Here is a 16,044-nt window from a genome sequence, read left to right as displayed (position 1 = left end):
TGCTGTAATAGTCCATTTACGTCTTGTTTGTACTGCTGATTATTGTTGTATCTGGATTCTCCCTTGGCCAGATTCTGCATAGTACAAATAACTTCATGTGTAAAATCATCCCATGCTGGTTCATCCTGAAAATTACAGGCACTTGCCTCCTCTTTCAACATTAGGAACACATCCAACAGGTTCTCCAATTTCTCCTGTAGACTGGCTCCTTCCCACATAATAATCTTTGGGCACTCCTCATCCCAATAATCCAAAATGTGCTGCATTGTGGTGGGGTGGTGCAACACATCCATATCCCCATCCTGCAGACACTCCCACAGTCCTTCATCCCAGTACACCTTTCTCCTGGTTGTACTGGACTGCTTCATCCCTTCCTTTGGGAACTTTTTCAACACTGGGCTGTGATCTGCTCTCTTGTTCCTAGAGCTCACACCCATTTTACTTCCAGGGATCACCTCACTGTGATTTCCTCTCTTTGAGACACGGTTCCATCTTCCGCTCTCCTCTGGCGGGGTGCGCTTCCCCTTATCAAATCGGCACTTAGACGGCATCTTCCCTCGCCTAAAGCCCACAACGCTTTTCGTGACACTTTCTACCTTAAAGCCTTTAGGAGTAAGTTCAGGATAATGTGGTAACTGGTTTCTAGTGCTAACTGCTTTGCAGAGCCCTGGAATGTATCACGATACAGTTCCCCTGCAGCTCTACCCAGATAGGACCTGGGACTGAGTGACCCCACTGCTTGCCACCAAAAATGTGAAGATACCGGGTTTATCTGGCCCAGTGCTACCCAGTACCTTCTAGGATTCGTATGGTCACTCAGGCAAAATGCAGTTATAAACATACAACAGTATATTTATTGTCATACAAATCACACTACAATATTATGTACACACAGTAAATAAATGCCAGGCTGATTTACCACATCATCTGTCCCTTACCCCAATAACTTAAGGAGATATAGTCACCTGCTGTCCAGACTTCATGACCCATGGATCCCTCTCAGCTGCATATATAGACTTGAGTTAGAAAACGACAATTCAAAACTCCATCTTGCACCTTCCTGAATGAAATCCAAGCATGACCACCCCTCCCCCCTGGAGTTGTTCCTTATATATCACAGGTCTAATTTCCACAGTCTTTCCCCTCCCTGGACAAACCCCTGCATCTATTCTACTTCCCCATTGGCCAGTGCAGGACTAGGGGGTTTGGACAGGGCAGTGGAGATGAGATGTCCTTTCACAGAAGCCCCCTGCTGGGATGCAGACAGAACGTCTGGACTAGTCCTAAGGAGAACAATTGATGCTTAATTGGCTTCCCCTACTTCCAAGGATAAGGTAGCAGTGAGCCCCTCCCAAAATTAACCCCTTACACTACTTTGTGATGTCACAGGGTCCCCAGCTGTTCCATGCTTCCTGTAGAGGAAGGAGGGGGGAGAATGAATGCAGCTCAAGCCCTCTCACCTGTATCCTAGACACCACCTGATCTTTACCCATAACCCTCCTGGCTTCAGTTTAAGGACAATGAATAACATTACTTCAAGTCATCAATATATAATACAAAATATACATATTTAAATTGAATTACAATGTCCCCTTAACCACATGTAATTGGACAATGCAGTTGTAGTCTGATGAGCTGGGGAAAGAAAAGAAGGGCTATACAAAGTATTTGCTATAATTCACATATCATACTCGTTTTGTCACACACAGGATAGAAAACGTCACTGTTTATTTTTCTTGAATGCAAGAAATTGGAGAAGTTGAACCTTTGGATTCACAAACTACCCCACAAGTATACTTGTCAGTGCTCCACCAGGGGAATGAGGTTCCTTCTGTGGAAATTATAGGAACAACATCTGCTACTTATCCTTTTGATCACACAAAAGTAACTGATAACAATTGCAAGACACTGTATTTTTTATGGTTTTGCAATATTATTATCATTATCATTATTATTATTACTATGATGTTTTGTGTCTACTGGATTATGAACGGTAATATTACAGTATAACTTCAGTATAACAAATGTCATGAATAGCTCAATGCATGGGTGATAAGGTAATTCTAGACTTGTGACATATTTCAATATATAAAAAACTATCTCATCACATTTTAGTTTTCTAATATAGTGGTTCTGCTTTAGTTATAACGATTTGTTTAACTAGAGGTTGGCTTGCAATGCACCATTAATAACGTTCTTCTGTTCTACAAAGAAGTACAGGGACAATCGAGACAACCGGCTATACAGCTAATGAGACCTTCCTACATCTCCAGGCTTGACCCCTCGCTGAAAAAACAGTTTGATAACAGTAACAAACAAGGTGAGTTCTCTTGTCAACTACACCAATGTTCTTTGTGAAGCCAACTGAATATTTTAATTAATAATACTGTATGCAATTTTGAAGTCTTTCTGATCTGGAAAGTCTGCCTGTCACAGTTGTTATTTTAGCACGTTTTGCCCTTCATATATTAAATAGATTATCATTGCAGTACTTATACACTTAGGGCAGAAAAATAGGGGCACTGTGACATCACTCGGCCAGGTGATGGTGAGCCTGATGTAGAGGGATCTTACTTGCTGTATTATAAGACTTATTGAAGTCAATGACATCTTGTCCTTATAGGGTCACCCACACAAAGCTCATTTATTAATTCTCTGTTTCTCTATTTGTGTTCTGTGCAGGAAAGTAAATGTGAAAGTACTGTCTTGTTTTATGTTCTTTAGTGGTCATCTGACTCCCCTCTTCTACCTCCCATAATCCTCCACTAAATAAATGTCTGATAAGAAATCAAAGTACTACTACATACAGTTGAGAAAGAGAGCATTGTAGATAGAGGTGGTGGTGGTGGTATTTTAGCACACCCGTAGGTCACAGGGGGCCTCATTCATGTTAGGACGTAAATAACCTTTGCGTGCTATATCTTGCATTAACTAGTTCTGCTCATGCTCAGAAACAGACCTCATGCTAATTAGCGCAATTGCATGCAATTCATGTCTGAACACAAACAACACATATGACAGCCTAAGACTTGAAGGGCAGTAAGGGAAGGGAAGGGGTGGATGAACAAGGGCAATGTAAGGGCATGCCGAGGGTATGCCAACACACATGTGGCAGGGCAGGTGTAATTGCCGACTGATAGTGATGACTGACATATTATATTCTTTGTATTAAAAACTACATGTTTGTGTTTTACTAGTTGGCAAGCAAATGAATGTAAGATTAACTATATTAACACATTGTATATACAGTACGCATTAAAATCATCTTGATTAATGAATTAAGTGTAAAAACAAAATATATATTTTTCAAAAATCCATGTTTAATTAATGATTATACTGTTAATAGTTGTTCATTTATTTTATAATTAACATTTTTTTTTATGTGATCTGATGTGACCTTTTAGTGAACAGACGCTTGTGTGTATAGAGCACTCTGTTCTATCTGACTACATACAGCAAGTAAAGTTTAGGAAGAGCATATGTCCACCCAGATTCAAAAGGAAAAGTATCTTGAGATCCGCTTGGATTTAAATATAGTCAGAACTCCGTGTATGTTCCGTGTTCTTATTTTAAAACGCAAGTTACGTGCAGGTTGCGTTCGAACATGAATCAGGCCCAGGGTCTTTATCTAGAAAGGCAACACAAATAATGGTGGTGATGTACATTGACTGTTTAAATGTGTTTTGAAGCATGTGCTGTCACAGAATGTACAGAAATCCTATTATATAACTATATGTCTTAGTAACATTAGATGAATCATATGGGAAGTTTTTACAAAGTTGGCTTAGTGTGCCTTTAATAAAGCATTTCCTACATATCCAGTTTAGAGAGCAGGAAAATAAAGGTCACCATACCTTTTTCAATTAATTTCTGATCATATTGTTATATGACGGTATTATTATAACGGGACAAGCGGATATAGCATCTAGTTCTAGACAATGGGCTGATAAAATTCAGCCGAGTTGGACTCTTCCTGTGTTGTTATGTTCAGGTTATAAAGAGGAAAATAGAGGTCTTTATGTAACCTTGTTTTTTTCCTGGCCAAGGAAGAGCTTTGTCCTCCATCTTCACCCCACCCCCACAAAATACAGTATATATTATTATATACTTGCAACCTGGTTGTTGCCTAATGTGAAATTGTTAAAGAAAGATTAAAAAGTGTAAGATGGAAGAGAAACCACAAAACAACTGTCTGTCCTAGTGTGTTTTGTTCTTTGTATGTCTATATGTATGACTAGTATATACATGTGTATGTGAGTACAGTATGTCTGTTACTGTGGATGTATGGCTGGTTTGTCTTCTGTCGCTCTCCTCATCACCTGCTTTTAGCAAATAACTTTGTTTAGGCAGGGGAAGGTTGGTGCTGTTTTGGGAGTGTTAAATGGGCTACATTTACCATTTGGAGCAAATCAAGTTAGAAGGTTCAATTCTGCACCTTTTTGGTCCCTCGGGAGATCCTGAAGGAGAGATTCAAGTAGTTAATGTGGGGAGTGTGGCGACACGATATGCGTCATCATGGCCCCGCCCCCATCTCCCATGTAAAATATGTTATATAATTTCTGATAAAATCGGTATAATGGTAATGTTTGTTACTGTTTTACATTTTGTTTTAATATTAGGCTTGTTTATGTTTACACTTTAAACAGAGCATGAAAAGCTTATTGCAAAACTCGTGGAAATGTCATCTCCTGACATCACTAAAGAAGTCCGGAAGATTCCATCATGTCTGAATAATAAACGTGACCTGAGGTAATGTTTGGGATAAAATTAATAAATCATTGTTGTACCACCTCCTGCAATAATCTATTGGTCCTCATAATGAGCTCAGCCTATCAGTAGCATCTAGAGTACAGAACATTGCCCACAGAAGAATGCAAAGCAGAATCATTAGTAGAATTCAAGTGACTAGAATTAGCAAGGGATGTGTAGTGTTAGGATAGCCAACTTCTCCTAGTGACTTGAATAGTAATTTCAATGTCTAATAATTATTTACATTTAGAATTATCTTCTTTTATTTTGTTAACTTTTACCGCCATGGCTCTGATTCATTTAGGGAAGTAAAGCAAAAAAATGAGTAACTTTGCACCTTGGCAAAACCATGTTACAATGGAGGGGGAGCTAAATTTAAAATGTGATGGCAGATTTATAGTTGGGGTAGAGCATGTCCTAGATCAACTTTAAATTTCAGTTTAAAAATAAAGCTATCAAGTATTTGTGTGTTAGATGAACAAACAGCCAGTATTTTACTTATGTGCAAAATAATAAACTAATATGCACCCCTTGCATTGTAACATGATTTAACCAGGAGAAAACTTACTCATATTTTACCTTATCATATGTGTTACCTTGTTTAGTCTACTGTTTGTGCTGTGTACGGCGCTGCGGAACTCTTGTGGCGCCTAATAAATAAAGGATAATAATAATAATAATATTTTAAACTTACTTTCCTTAATGAATCAGGCCCCATGTGTTTACATGGTAATTATTATTTTTAGTACTAGTAGCTTATTGTATTATGTTGCTGTTTATATTATTTCTAGTTTATATCCTTTAGAATTCCATAAAATAAAATACTTTGTACAAACTATATGAAATTACTTCAGTATGCATTGCTTTTGATGATATCATTAACTACTTAAATAACTTTCCACAGGAACAAAGTCATGAGACTGAAAGAGAAAACGTCAAAAGATGTTTCACAAATGAACTGTTGCACTGGATGCCTTCATAGTATTAACTTAGTAGGTGGAATAATGTTTTCTCTATGTAGGCAGGGACATACAAGTCAATACATCACACGCAATGAACAAATGAACAAGATACAGGGCCAATGACCTAAGCTTAAAAACAAACACCCAAAGCAGATAGATAAATATATATAAATATATATATATATATATATATAAATATATATATATATATATATATATATATATATATATATATATATATATATATATATATATATATATATATATATATGACATCAGAAATCACTAATTATAAGCAGTGACATCAGAACTCACTGTTTACACAGATATTATTTACAAGAGTTTTTACATATGTTAACATGTATGTATTATACTTGTATAAACAAAAATAAAGGCAGTTTTTTAAAAGAAAAGAAAAATCTTAAAAGTTATTACATTAAAATTGACTGGATTAATAATCGTATTCCACCCTCTAATAAGAGTGAACATCACCATCGCGGGTGGGGTACCAGGCAATTTAATAAAGATTACACCCACCTGACATCCCTAGTTCTCACTAGGTGCCAACTCACAGCTGAAGTGAAAGACTGGCAATTCCAATACACCTTTACAATGATCCTGCTGTTAGATACATTCATTTCTATAAACCCAATTAGCGGTCAATTCAAGCTGTGATTGAGTGATGTCCAGACTGTGCACATCTGCCAGGGTGAAACCTATATGACAGATCTACAGACCTCCACTTACGGGCAGCTCTTCTGTCTCTCTAATGCAATGCCATGTGCTATATTTGGGTGGGGTAGGGGTTAACGGCTATGGAAAAGCCGACATACTTTTAAATGATGTGACAATAACAATTGGTGTAAGACTGATAATAATAAAATGACTACTTACCATATAACAGGTAAGAATTTTTTCCGAAGGTTTTAAAGCGGCAATACTCGGACCCCACTCCATGTATAAAGGAATACAGGCGTGGGGTCCAAGTATTTCCGCTTTAAACCGGCATTTTCACTCTGTCTATGGTAAATGACGTAATTTGGTAGTCTAGCTCTTTAGCCCATTCGGATATTACAGTGGGCGGTCAACCTTCGGAAAAAGTTCTTATCTGTTATATGGTAAGTAGTCATTTTATTAGTATCGGTCTTATACTAATTGTTATTGTCATATCGTTTAAAAATATGTCAGCTTTACCACAGCCGTAATATTGACCACCACCTCTATATTTGATAATACCTTTTAATGGGAGCTTGCACCATAATGTGCTATCAAACATAGCACACTGCACTTCATTAGAGAGGTGGATGGAAACACAGGTTTAATGGCCAATTAAATCTGGTACCATGCAGACAGCTGAGCAGAATAAAGTGTATGTATACCACTCCATCAGGGTTGGAATATCTGGGAGGTCATAACGGGGTGGTGGTAGGGAGAATTATTAGTTTGACTTCTGAACCTTTATGATTTCCTATGACAGAAACCAGCATATAAACTCACACACATGAGAGCCACATTCAATCTGTGTTTAATAAATAGCATTGCATTGTTTAATGCCCTATCTTTCTGGCACATTTGTACTGTACAGTCTTTCCGGAGATTCAAGCAGGGTGCCTCAGATGTCTTGGAGGCACTGCAGCTTTGGCACGGCACCTTGAAAGTCATAGGAGGGAAGTTTGGAACAAGTATTCTATCTTACTTCATTTTTCTCAAGTGGCTGTTGATGTTCAACATCTTCTCCTTTCTGGTGAACTTCAGTTTTATAACCATCCCACAGTTTGTCGACATGGGTCCTAACAACGCTTCATTTACTGGTCTAGAGCTACTTACAGGAGCGGTAAGTATCCGGTTTTCAGTCAAGTTTATTTATGTTTATATCACTTGTGTTTGCATGAATGTGCCTGACGTTTGTATTGTCTATCCACACAATGACCTAAGTTTTAAACATTGAAATATTGAGCAGGGCACTTTACACCATCCAATTAAACTTTATACAGGAACATACATTCATGAACAGATGTTGACCAGTATAATAAAAGCCTTAAGAGACACAAAAATTACCAATTTCATAGATTCTCCCTCTCACGAGTCATGTAAGACATAAATGACGTCACCCAGGCAGTATTTTAGGAGAAAAAATTATAATGATAAATTAAATAAAGGAGTTTGTCCTAAAGTGGTAGAATGTCTTGAATTCTAGATTGATTAAAAAAATTAAAGAGGTTTCACAACCATGTTCGAGCCAGTTGACGTATAGGGCCTGATTCACCTTCAGACATAGGTCCTGTAATGCTCAGAAATAGACCTTACGCCAGGGAACCCAATTGCATCCAATTCATGTCCAAACTCAAATGACACTTGACATTGAATAGGATGAAATGCATTGGATAAAGAAGAGCCCTGCACCTCGCTACACTCCCCAGAAGCCACCCCTCCTAAGACCCACAGAGAATCAGGAAACACAGTGGAATGTAAGCCCTGCATTCCACCTCCTTACCACCCACCAACACAACCTGTAGTCCACCTTCGGAAAATAACTTCTGGTTTTGCATTCCTCTGGGCACTCACACATAGCAGCAGCAGCAGCAAAAAGTATTCTCTCCACGAGTTTCCAACAGTAAACCACTCTCACAGGCACTGATGCAGACACTGATGAAACTGCTCTTATAACAGCAAAAACAGTGTCACATGCCGGGCTTTCAGATTTCCTGCCCAAAGCCCAGCGCACTTACCTATTCACTGGTGACTGCTCCGTGTTGCTCCTGGCAGTCTCCATGTTCCTCTTCGGGACTGTGCATGTTCCCTCTGCCGTTCATTCATTTGCCAACATCCTAGCACTCCCACTATAAAAAGTACTTCCCTTCCTTTATTGGTGTTTGTTCTTTTGGTCACCAACCAGCTAGGTACTAGGACATGGCTCTCTGCATCTGTACCATTCCAGTGGTATTACCCAGCCGCCCGCAGACTATCGCTCATTAACTCTACCATTCCAGTGGTATTACCCTGTCGTCCGCAGAGTATCGCTCATTAAATCCAACATTCCAGTGGTACCTGTCAGCAAACCGCAGATTATTACACCACACACCCCTCCACAATTCCCTTGGTATTACCCTGCCGTCCGCAGACTATCGCACTAAGTGCTTCACTTTCCCCACTCCAGTAGTACCTGTCCGCAGACTATCGCACCAACAGTATATTTTCTCCTAATCAGTACTGTTTAGTTCCTTCTGGTCCTATCTTCTCCTACAGGTCTCGCCTGGTACTCCCTAAGAGGGTCGCGATCTGCAGAGCAGAGGCTCACGAAGTCCAAACCTCCTTATCTCCACTATTCCAGTGGTACCTGTCAGCAGACCACAGATTATTTACTCAAGCACCTCTCCACCATTCCAGTGGTATTACCCTGCCATTCGCAGTTTATCACTCCTTATCTCCACCATTCCAGTGGTAGCAGTCATTAGCCCGCAGATTATCTCGCCAAGCACCTCTCCACCATTCCAGTGGTATTTCCCTGCAGTCCGCAGACTATCACACCAAGTGCCTCCCTTTCCCCACTGCAGTGGTACCTGTCCGCAGACCATCGCTCCAAGTGCATCTTACTACCTTTCTAGTGGTACCTGTCCTCAGACTATCGCACCAACAGTATATTTTTTCCTAATCAATTCTGTTTAGTTCCTTCTGCTCCTACCTTCTCCTACTGGTCTTACCTGGTACACTGTAAGAGGGTCGCAGCCTGCAGAGCAGAGGCTCACAAAGTCCAAACCTCCTTGTAGGGGCCCTGGTGAAAACCATCTGCTTAGTTAGATTCCATGCCTCTGCGAGGAGTAGCACCAGACCTGGGAGACCGAGGATCCAACCATCCCTGGAACCGTGAGAAACAGTTATATCACATTCATTTATACAAAGGGACTTTTAATGCACTAGAGCTTATTACGTTAAATCTGAGATTACTGCACCTGCCTGAATCTAATAATGCCTACAAGACACCTACTGTCAACATGAACTTACAAGGGAAAACAACAACTCAACACCAGACCTAAAAGATTATTACTGCATACACCACGTATCCAAACCAGTGCAAAGAAGGAAATGGACACTATGTCCAAAAAAAGGCCCATTTTCCACAAGGAAAACTGGTACATCCTTTCAAAGAAAATTGGTACAACTCTGTCATCTTACTACATGCAAACCAGCTTACTCGGAACCCAAAGCGTTGAATACAACTGCACCAAAGAAGTCCCTGAGCAAAGTTCCAACGAAAGGACCCGGAACTCCTGCAACCTCAGCTAAGCAGACGTTCACACATAAGACCGTCATCAGCACAGACCGCCCAGACCACTACTATTACTAACTTAACGTAAAGAGCCAACCTTGAATGCGAAATGCGAATCTCGAACAGTCAGAGACCCTTTTATTAATAGGGCAAGCGATCACAAGGAGAGAACCTTATCTGTTGTGGCTTACCTTAGCAGTACAGAATTCACAATTTTAAAATTATAGGGCCTGATTCATTAAGGAAAGTAAGGCAAAAAAATTAGTAAGTTTTCTCCTGGACAAATCATGTTACTATGCAAGGGGAGCAAATTAGTTTATTATTTTGCACATAAGTTAATACTGGCTGATTTTTCATGTAGCACACAAATACTTGATAGCTTATTTTTACACTGAAATATAAGTTGATCTAGGACGTGCCCTACCCCAATTATAAATCTTTCCCCTATTTTTAAATTTACCTCCCCCTCCAATGCAACATGGTTTTACCCAGGTGCAAAGTTACTAATTTTTTGGCTTTCATTTCCTTAATGAATCAGGCCCATATAGTTTATATAAATATTATTAAAAAGATAGAATCTTAATGCATAATGGTTGGACAAAGGACAATATGTTATTAAAACAATACAGTTTCTCAAGGAGACAAACTACTTTTTTTATATAGAAATTATTTTATTGTATTTGCTTAATACATAAAAGGATGGGAAGGGATACACCAAGTGAAAGGGGGTTAGGAGGAGGAAATACAATGTTCAAAAACAGAAAAATATGCATTAGCCTGATTAACACACAGTAATTGCTATCAGCATCTAGCAAACAATAAAGCATATATCTAAGTATTTTTCAAACATGCCGATTGATTTACTTAATCAAAATAATGTGATAGTCAAGGTTCAAACTCCGGAGGAGCTGGAGGGCGCAGTGAATTGAGAGGAAGGGCAGGGCTGCATACTAACAAAGAAACAGAAAGTTATAAACTTCTTATTAGAAAGAGAAACAAAATAAAGTAAATATGTAACCACACATTTTAGCAGAAATTCAGAACTGTAACACTATTCAATTTGCTCTTAAATCATTACTGTTCCAGAACTATGACCGTCTATGCCTCTTATCATGGCTTCTAAACCTTAAGGTCCAAAGTTTTGTTAATGCCATAATGTTTCTTTGGCAACATTGTCTGTTTGTATACAGAGTTTCCTTTTGACGTTTCATGGTAGGTAACAACAGATACCAATGTGATTAATATGAGCAATCCTGTTAGAAAAAGAATCAGGGCGTGCACTCAAGGAATTTTTTTTAAAGGCAAACATTCATTGATCAAAAATTAACCCCTCATCATCCATCATTTGTCATTAACCTCTCATGCTCCATCATTAAACCTCCATCATTTGTAATTAACTCCTCATCCTCCATCAATCATTAAATGATTAAAAGACAACATTTAGAAAGGCCTGTACTTTAGTTCAGCCCTGTGTCCTTCTTCCCATTGATTCGGGAAGGCTGTAGGAAATTGCAAGGGGCAGGGGCGAACGCAGGGTTTAGAAGGGGAGGTTTCCGCCCCCCCCCCCCCCCCCCGAAAAAAAAAAATAGAGCGAGAGAGAGCTGCATGCGCAGCAGCTCCATTTCAGCGAGTCTGAATTCTACAGCAGCCGCGGCGCTGTCAAGCAGCATCCGCGGCAGTGCTGTATTATACTACAATACAGCACTGCCGCGGGCGCTTCTTTGACAGTGCCGCGGCTGCTGTACAGTATCGTTGGTTCCCGGAGGGGAGGGGTTTCTGGAGAACCAGAAACCCCCCCTGCGTGCGCCACTGAGGGGGTGCAGAGGAGTGACATCACGTTGTACGAAGATCTGAAATAACATCTCGGTTCAGCTGTTATGTGATGTTGGTTTGGGGTCAGAGGGTTGTTTGAATATAGAAAGAGAAAATGTAAGTTTTATGTGAACTGTTTCGAGTGCAATAGAATAGCCTAGGGAGGTTTGGCATGATGCCAAAAACATATACTGTGCATACAACTATTGCGGCAGGATCTGACTAGGAATATAATACTGTATAAATGGTAAAGTACAGTCATGGTTCCCAGCAGCTGTCTAATTCTCATTCCAACCATATTACAGCACCTCAGCCACACAAAAATGTATATATTAATGATTTCCTGCACCTCTTAGATTGTGAGCTCATTTGTGCAGGGCCATATTATCTACTGATCCATGTCATTGTATGTAATTAGTTGTATTATGATCCCTTCAATGTCGGCGCTTCATAAATAAAGGTTAATGGTAATAAGCCCTCATCCTCCATTAATACCCCTCTTTCTTCATCATCATCATCATCATCATCATCATCATCCTCATCTTCCTCAAGTAAACTCCTCATCCAGATACTATCATCCAGCTGACCACCCTCACTCGGGCCACAGGACTGCTCCATGGGGGATTAGATACATTATTTTCACTTTGAGTATATCTGTGCTGAGCCCTGTGCCCACTTCTGCTTGACCAATGAGGAACAGGTCAATTCCTCTCTGAGCAAAATTTAATTTAGCGCTTTAGAATGTCAGGCCGTGCCCATAGCATTCTGCAGTGCCAATTGTATGCCAAGGTCAGAGGTCACTGTAAGGTCCTTTTATTTCATTACACTTAAAATATTACTATTTGAAGTATAAAATGTCTCTTGGACTAGTCCTGAGAACATATTTTTTCCAAATCCATAATTATTTGGTCCAGAATATCCTATGCATTGGCATGGTTATATAATGAGGTAATGTAATACCATAGTCCTTGCTACAGTAATTCAAGGGGAAACTTACCACAATCTATTTTTGTACATAATCTTATTTACCGCTAAAAAAAGTTCAAGCGTTAAATTAATTCAGGAAAGTTTTGATAGCATTCTGTTTTCTTTTTCAGGGCTATTTTCAAAATACGGTTTTGTACTATGGATTTTACACAAATAGCACCATCAATAAAAATGTTACCCTGGCTCCATATAACATGCAGTTAGCATATATATTTACCATTGGACTGTATCTGGCAACCTGTTTCTTCATTCTGCTCATCAGGTAATGTGAATTTATTTAACTATTAGTAGGCCCCTAAAAACAGCATCTGTACCTCTATGTATAATGTATAAATTACCAATTATTTTTATCTTCATCAGCAGCTATTTATATAGCGCCAGTAATTCCGCAGCGCTGTACAGAGAACTCACTGACATCAGCATCAGTCCCTGCCCCATTGGTGCTCACAGTCTAAAGAAAGTTAAACAAAAGTAAAGAAGTACGGCAAAACCATGTTGCATTGGAGGGGGGGATGAATTTAAAATGCAATAGCAGATTTATAGTTGGGGTAGAGCATGTCCTAGATCAACTTTAAATTTCAGTGTACAAATAAGCTATCAAGTCTTTGGGGCATATTCGGCGGAAATGCCGCAAATCTCGCGCTCTTCGCACTATTACCGTTACTACAGTAATAGTGCGCGTAAAAACCATTATTACGGTAGTTTTCTCGCTGGATTTCAGCTCGCGGCTCGGAGCTGCGAGCTGAAATCCAGCTAACTACTAGTTTTAACGCGCTGTTGAAACGGCACAATTGAATATGCCCCTTTGAGTGCTACATGAAAAAGCAGCCAGTATTTTCCTTATGTGCAAAATAATTAACTCATTTACACTCCTTGCATTGCAACATTGTTTTGTCCAGAAAACTTAAGTAAGAAAACTTACTCCATTTTTTGCTTAACTTTCCTTAATGAATCAGACCCAGAGAGACTAAGGTCAGTTTAATAGCAGCCAATTAACCTACTAGTATTTTTTTGGAGTCTGGGAGGGAACCGGTGCACCCAGAGGAAACCCACGCAAACACAGGGAGACTTACATTGCGGCAAATATTCCTTATTTTTATGAATGAAGGACATAATTAGATATAAAAGCCCATTTCATAAGCCCAACATCACAGTCCAGGTGGCTCCTTTCCATTCGATCCAGCTACATTAATCGTGTATTAAGGATGGGCTGATCTCAGTTTTATTTTGGATTTTTAAAGGAACCAGCTGAGGTTATGTTATAAGTGTAATTCTAATAACTAATTATTTAAAAAAACACAACAACATTTTTTTTGTCAGTTTGGAAATGAAATGTCAGGAGACATGTTGACAAGTTAGCAGTGTTCCAATAGGTGATAGGTATATTCAGGTCTCAACGGTTTATCTGAGAATGACAAGTGCGATTACACCCAAATGATATAATCACTGTAATGGTATCCCTGGGTAGTAAACAACCTGCTATATATTTATAGTCTCCTATCTTCCAGCCATGATTGTACCAGCACTTTGCTCCCATAATTTATGGCGTGTCTCCTGTGAGCACACAAGTGCTGCACCCTCACATGATTATTTTGCTTCCTGTAGCCAGACAGTGAATAATCCATGTGGTAATCATGTACTATAAAACAGAACATGTACTCCAACTACCAATGGATGGCTGGCACCAAATACGGAGACAGCTACTAATTAACACCAATTGGATATCTATATAACAGTACATGTTATATGTGCTATCAATTATTTATATTTATTTATTTAGTTTCATTGTAAATTAACATTTATTCTCAGTCTAGTATCTGTGCGTACTCTAATATCTGTGAGTCTTGGGCTTATCTATATCTATTTACGTGTGAATATCTATCAGTGAATGTATAGCGCTATCTAAGTATGTCAGGGTCACTCAGAGATTGATAAGCTACCATGTGTTCAGATATCCTTACATGACTCAAGTGGCATACACTAAGCATGCATGTCAGAAGGTAAAATCACCATTTACTTTGCTGTTTAACCCTGGAATGGGAAAACACCAATAGACAATTTTGTTAGTGATCATAAAGATCACATTATTAATCAAAACATAGTATAAAGTATAACAAAATAAATATATTTATTTTGGAGCCATCAAACACAATTACTATGTTTTTCAGAATGTTCCCTTCTGTACCAGTTTATATGCCTTTGAAAACATTTATTACACATAAGCACAGTACATCATAAGCTTCAGCCGTACAAAACAGAATAATTATTATGAGAACATTTAGAATCTAGAACACTGTCTAGTATATTGATCAGAAACCATTGTCTGGTACTGTGAATCAGGGTAGATATTACAGCAAGTAGGTTAAAAAGACATTTAAAATAATTAATACAGTAAGTGGAAAGCATTGAAAAAGAAAACACACTCAATAATAAGAGAACAAAATACAAAGTACTGTTATGTCATTATTCTGTATGTTACATGAGTGGCTTTCAATAAAAGTTGTTTTGCCAAATAAAAAATAATTAATACAAATATAGTTAAAGAGCCATCCTTTCTTTCAGTCCTACAACAATGAATGGATGTGTAACTATGTATGTAGTTAACCCTTTCATCATTAGGGTTTGTTGTATAATCAGTACCTCATATGAGGGCTAGGATCATCGTTGCTACCAGGATTTCATTGTCACTCATACAATGAGGCATCTGACAGATAATGATAGGATCTATCAGAAAGGAAAGGCTCCTGGTGCTGGTGACCACAGGGCTCTCCAGACATGTGCGGGACCGGCGTGATGTCCAGGCGCCACATCGCCGGCAGTTGGATTCCCCCCATTTGTAATTACTACACCCCCCTCCAGCAAAAGTGTACATCAACCCCGTTATCATGGCATGCCCCCACCATGTTACATCACCCAAAGCTGTGACAGCTATGATATAATATAGAAGTGGCAAGACTACTAAAGAGGGGGGGATATGCAGTTGTCCATACATACAAAAATACACATACTGAGAATGAGTCCTTTACTGTCAAATCATTTTACCAGCTTCACTATTGGGCATATTGCAAAGACAACATTGCAGCTTGCTATGCTATTTTTAAATTCTGCCCTCTATGTGGTATTACGCCCAGTTTCCAGCTTGTGTTATCTGCACGTTGAACTCCTTCTTTGCTGCCCACCATGACTATAACTTTGGAGTCACCGAGGGGCCCCAGAGCACATGAGCCCTGATATGGGTTTTAGCATTGCAACACCTATCTCTACACT

At 39.1% G+C, this 16,044-nt stretch overlaps 1 protein-coding gene across 1 annotated transcript in view; it reads left to right on the top strand.

Annotated features, from left to right (window-relative positions):
- Positions 1 to 16,044, top strand: part of TMC5 (transmembrane channel like 5) — a 93,340-nt gene that overhangs the window by 39,812 nt on the left and 37,484 nt on the right. Inside the window, exons 5-9 of the mRNA XM_075179737.1 lie at positions 2,213 to 2,320; positions 4,647 to 4,749; positions 5,654 to 5,741; positions 7,297 to 7,545; positions 12,888 to 13,039. Coding sequence (XP_075035838.1) covers positions 2,213 to 2,320; positions 4,647 to 4,749; positions 5,654 to 5,741; positions 7,297 to 7,545; positions 12,888 to 13,039 — 700 coding nt within the window. The remainder of the gene's footprint in view (positions 1 to 2,212; positions 2,321 to 4,646; positions 4,750 to 5,653; positions 5,742 to 7,296; positions 7,546 to 12,887; positions 13,040 to 16,044) is intronic.

Source organism: Mixophyes fleayi, chromosome 7, assembly GCF_038048845.1.
Source record: "Mixophyes fleayi isolate aMixFle1 chromosome 7, aMixFle1.hap1, whole genome shotgun sequence".
NCBI lineage: Eukaryota > Metazoa > Chordata > Amphibia > Anura > Limnodynastidae > Mixophyes > Mixophyes fleayi.
The sequence above is the reverse complement of the archived record's forward strand: the minus strand, read 5'-3'. Positions and strand labels throughout refer to the sequence as shown.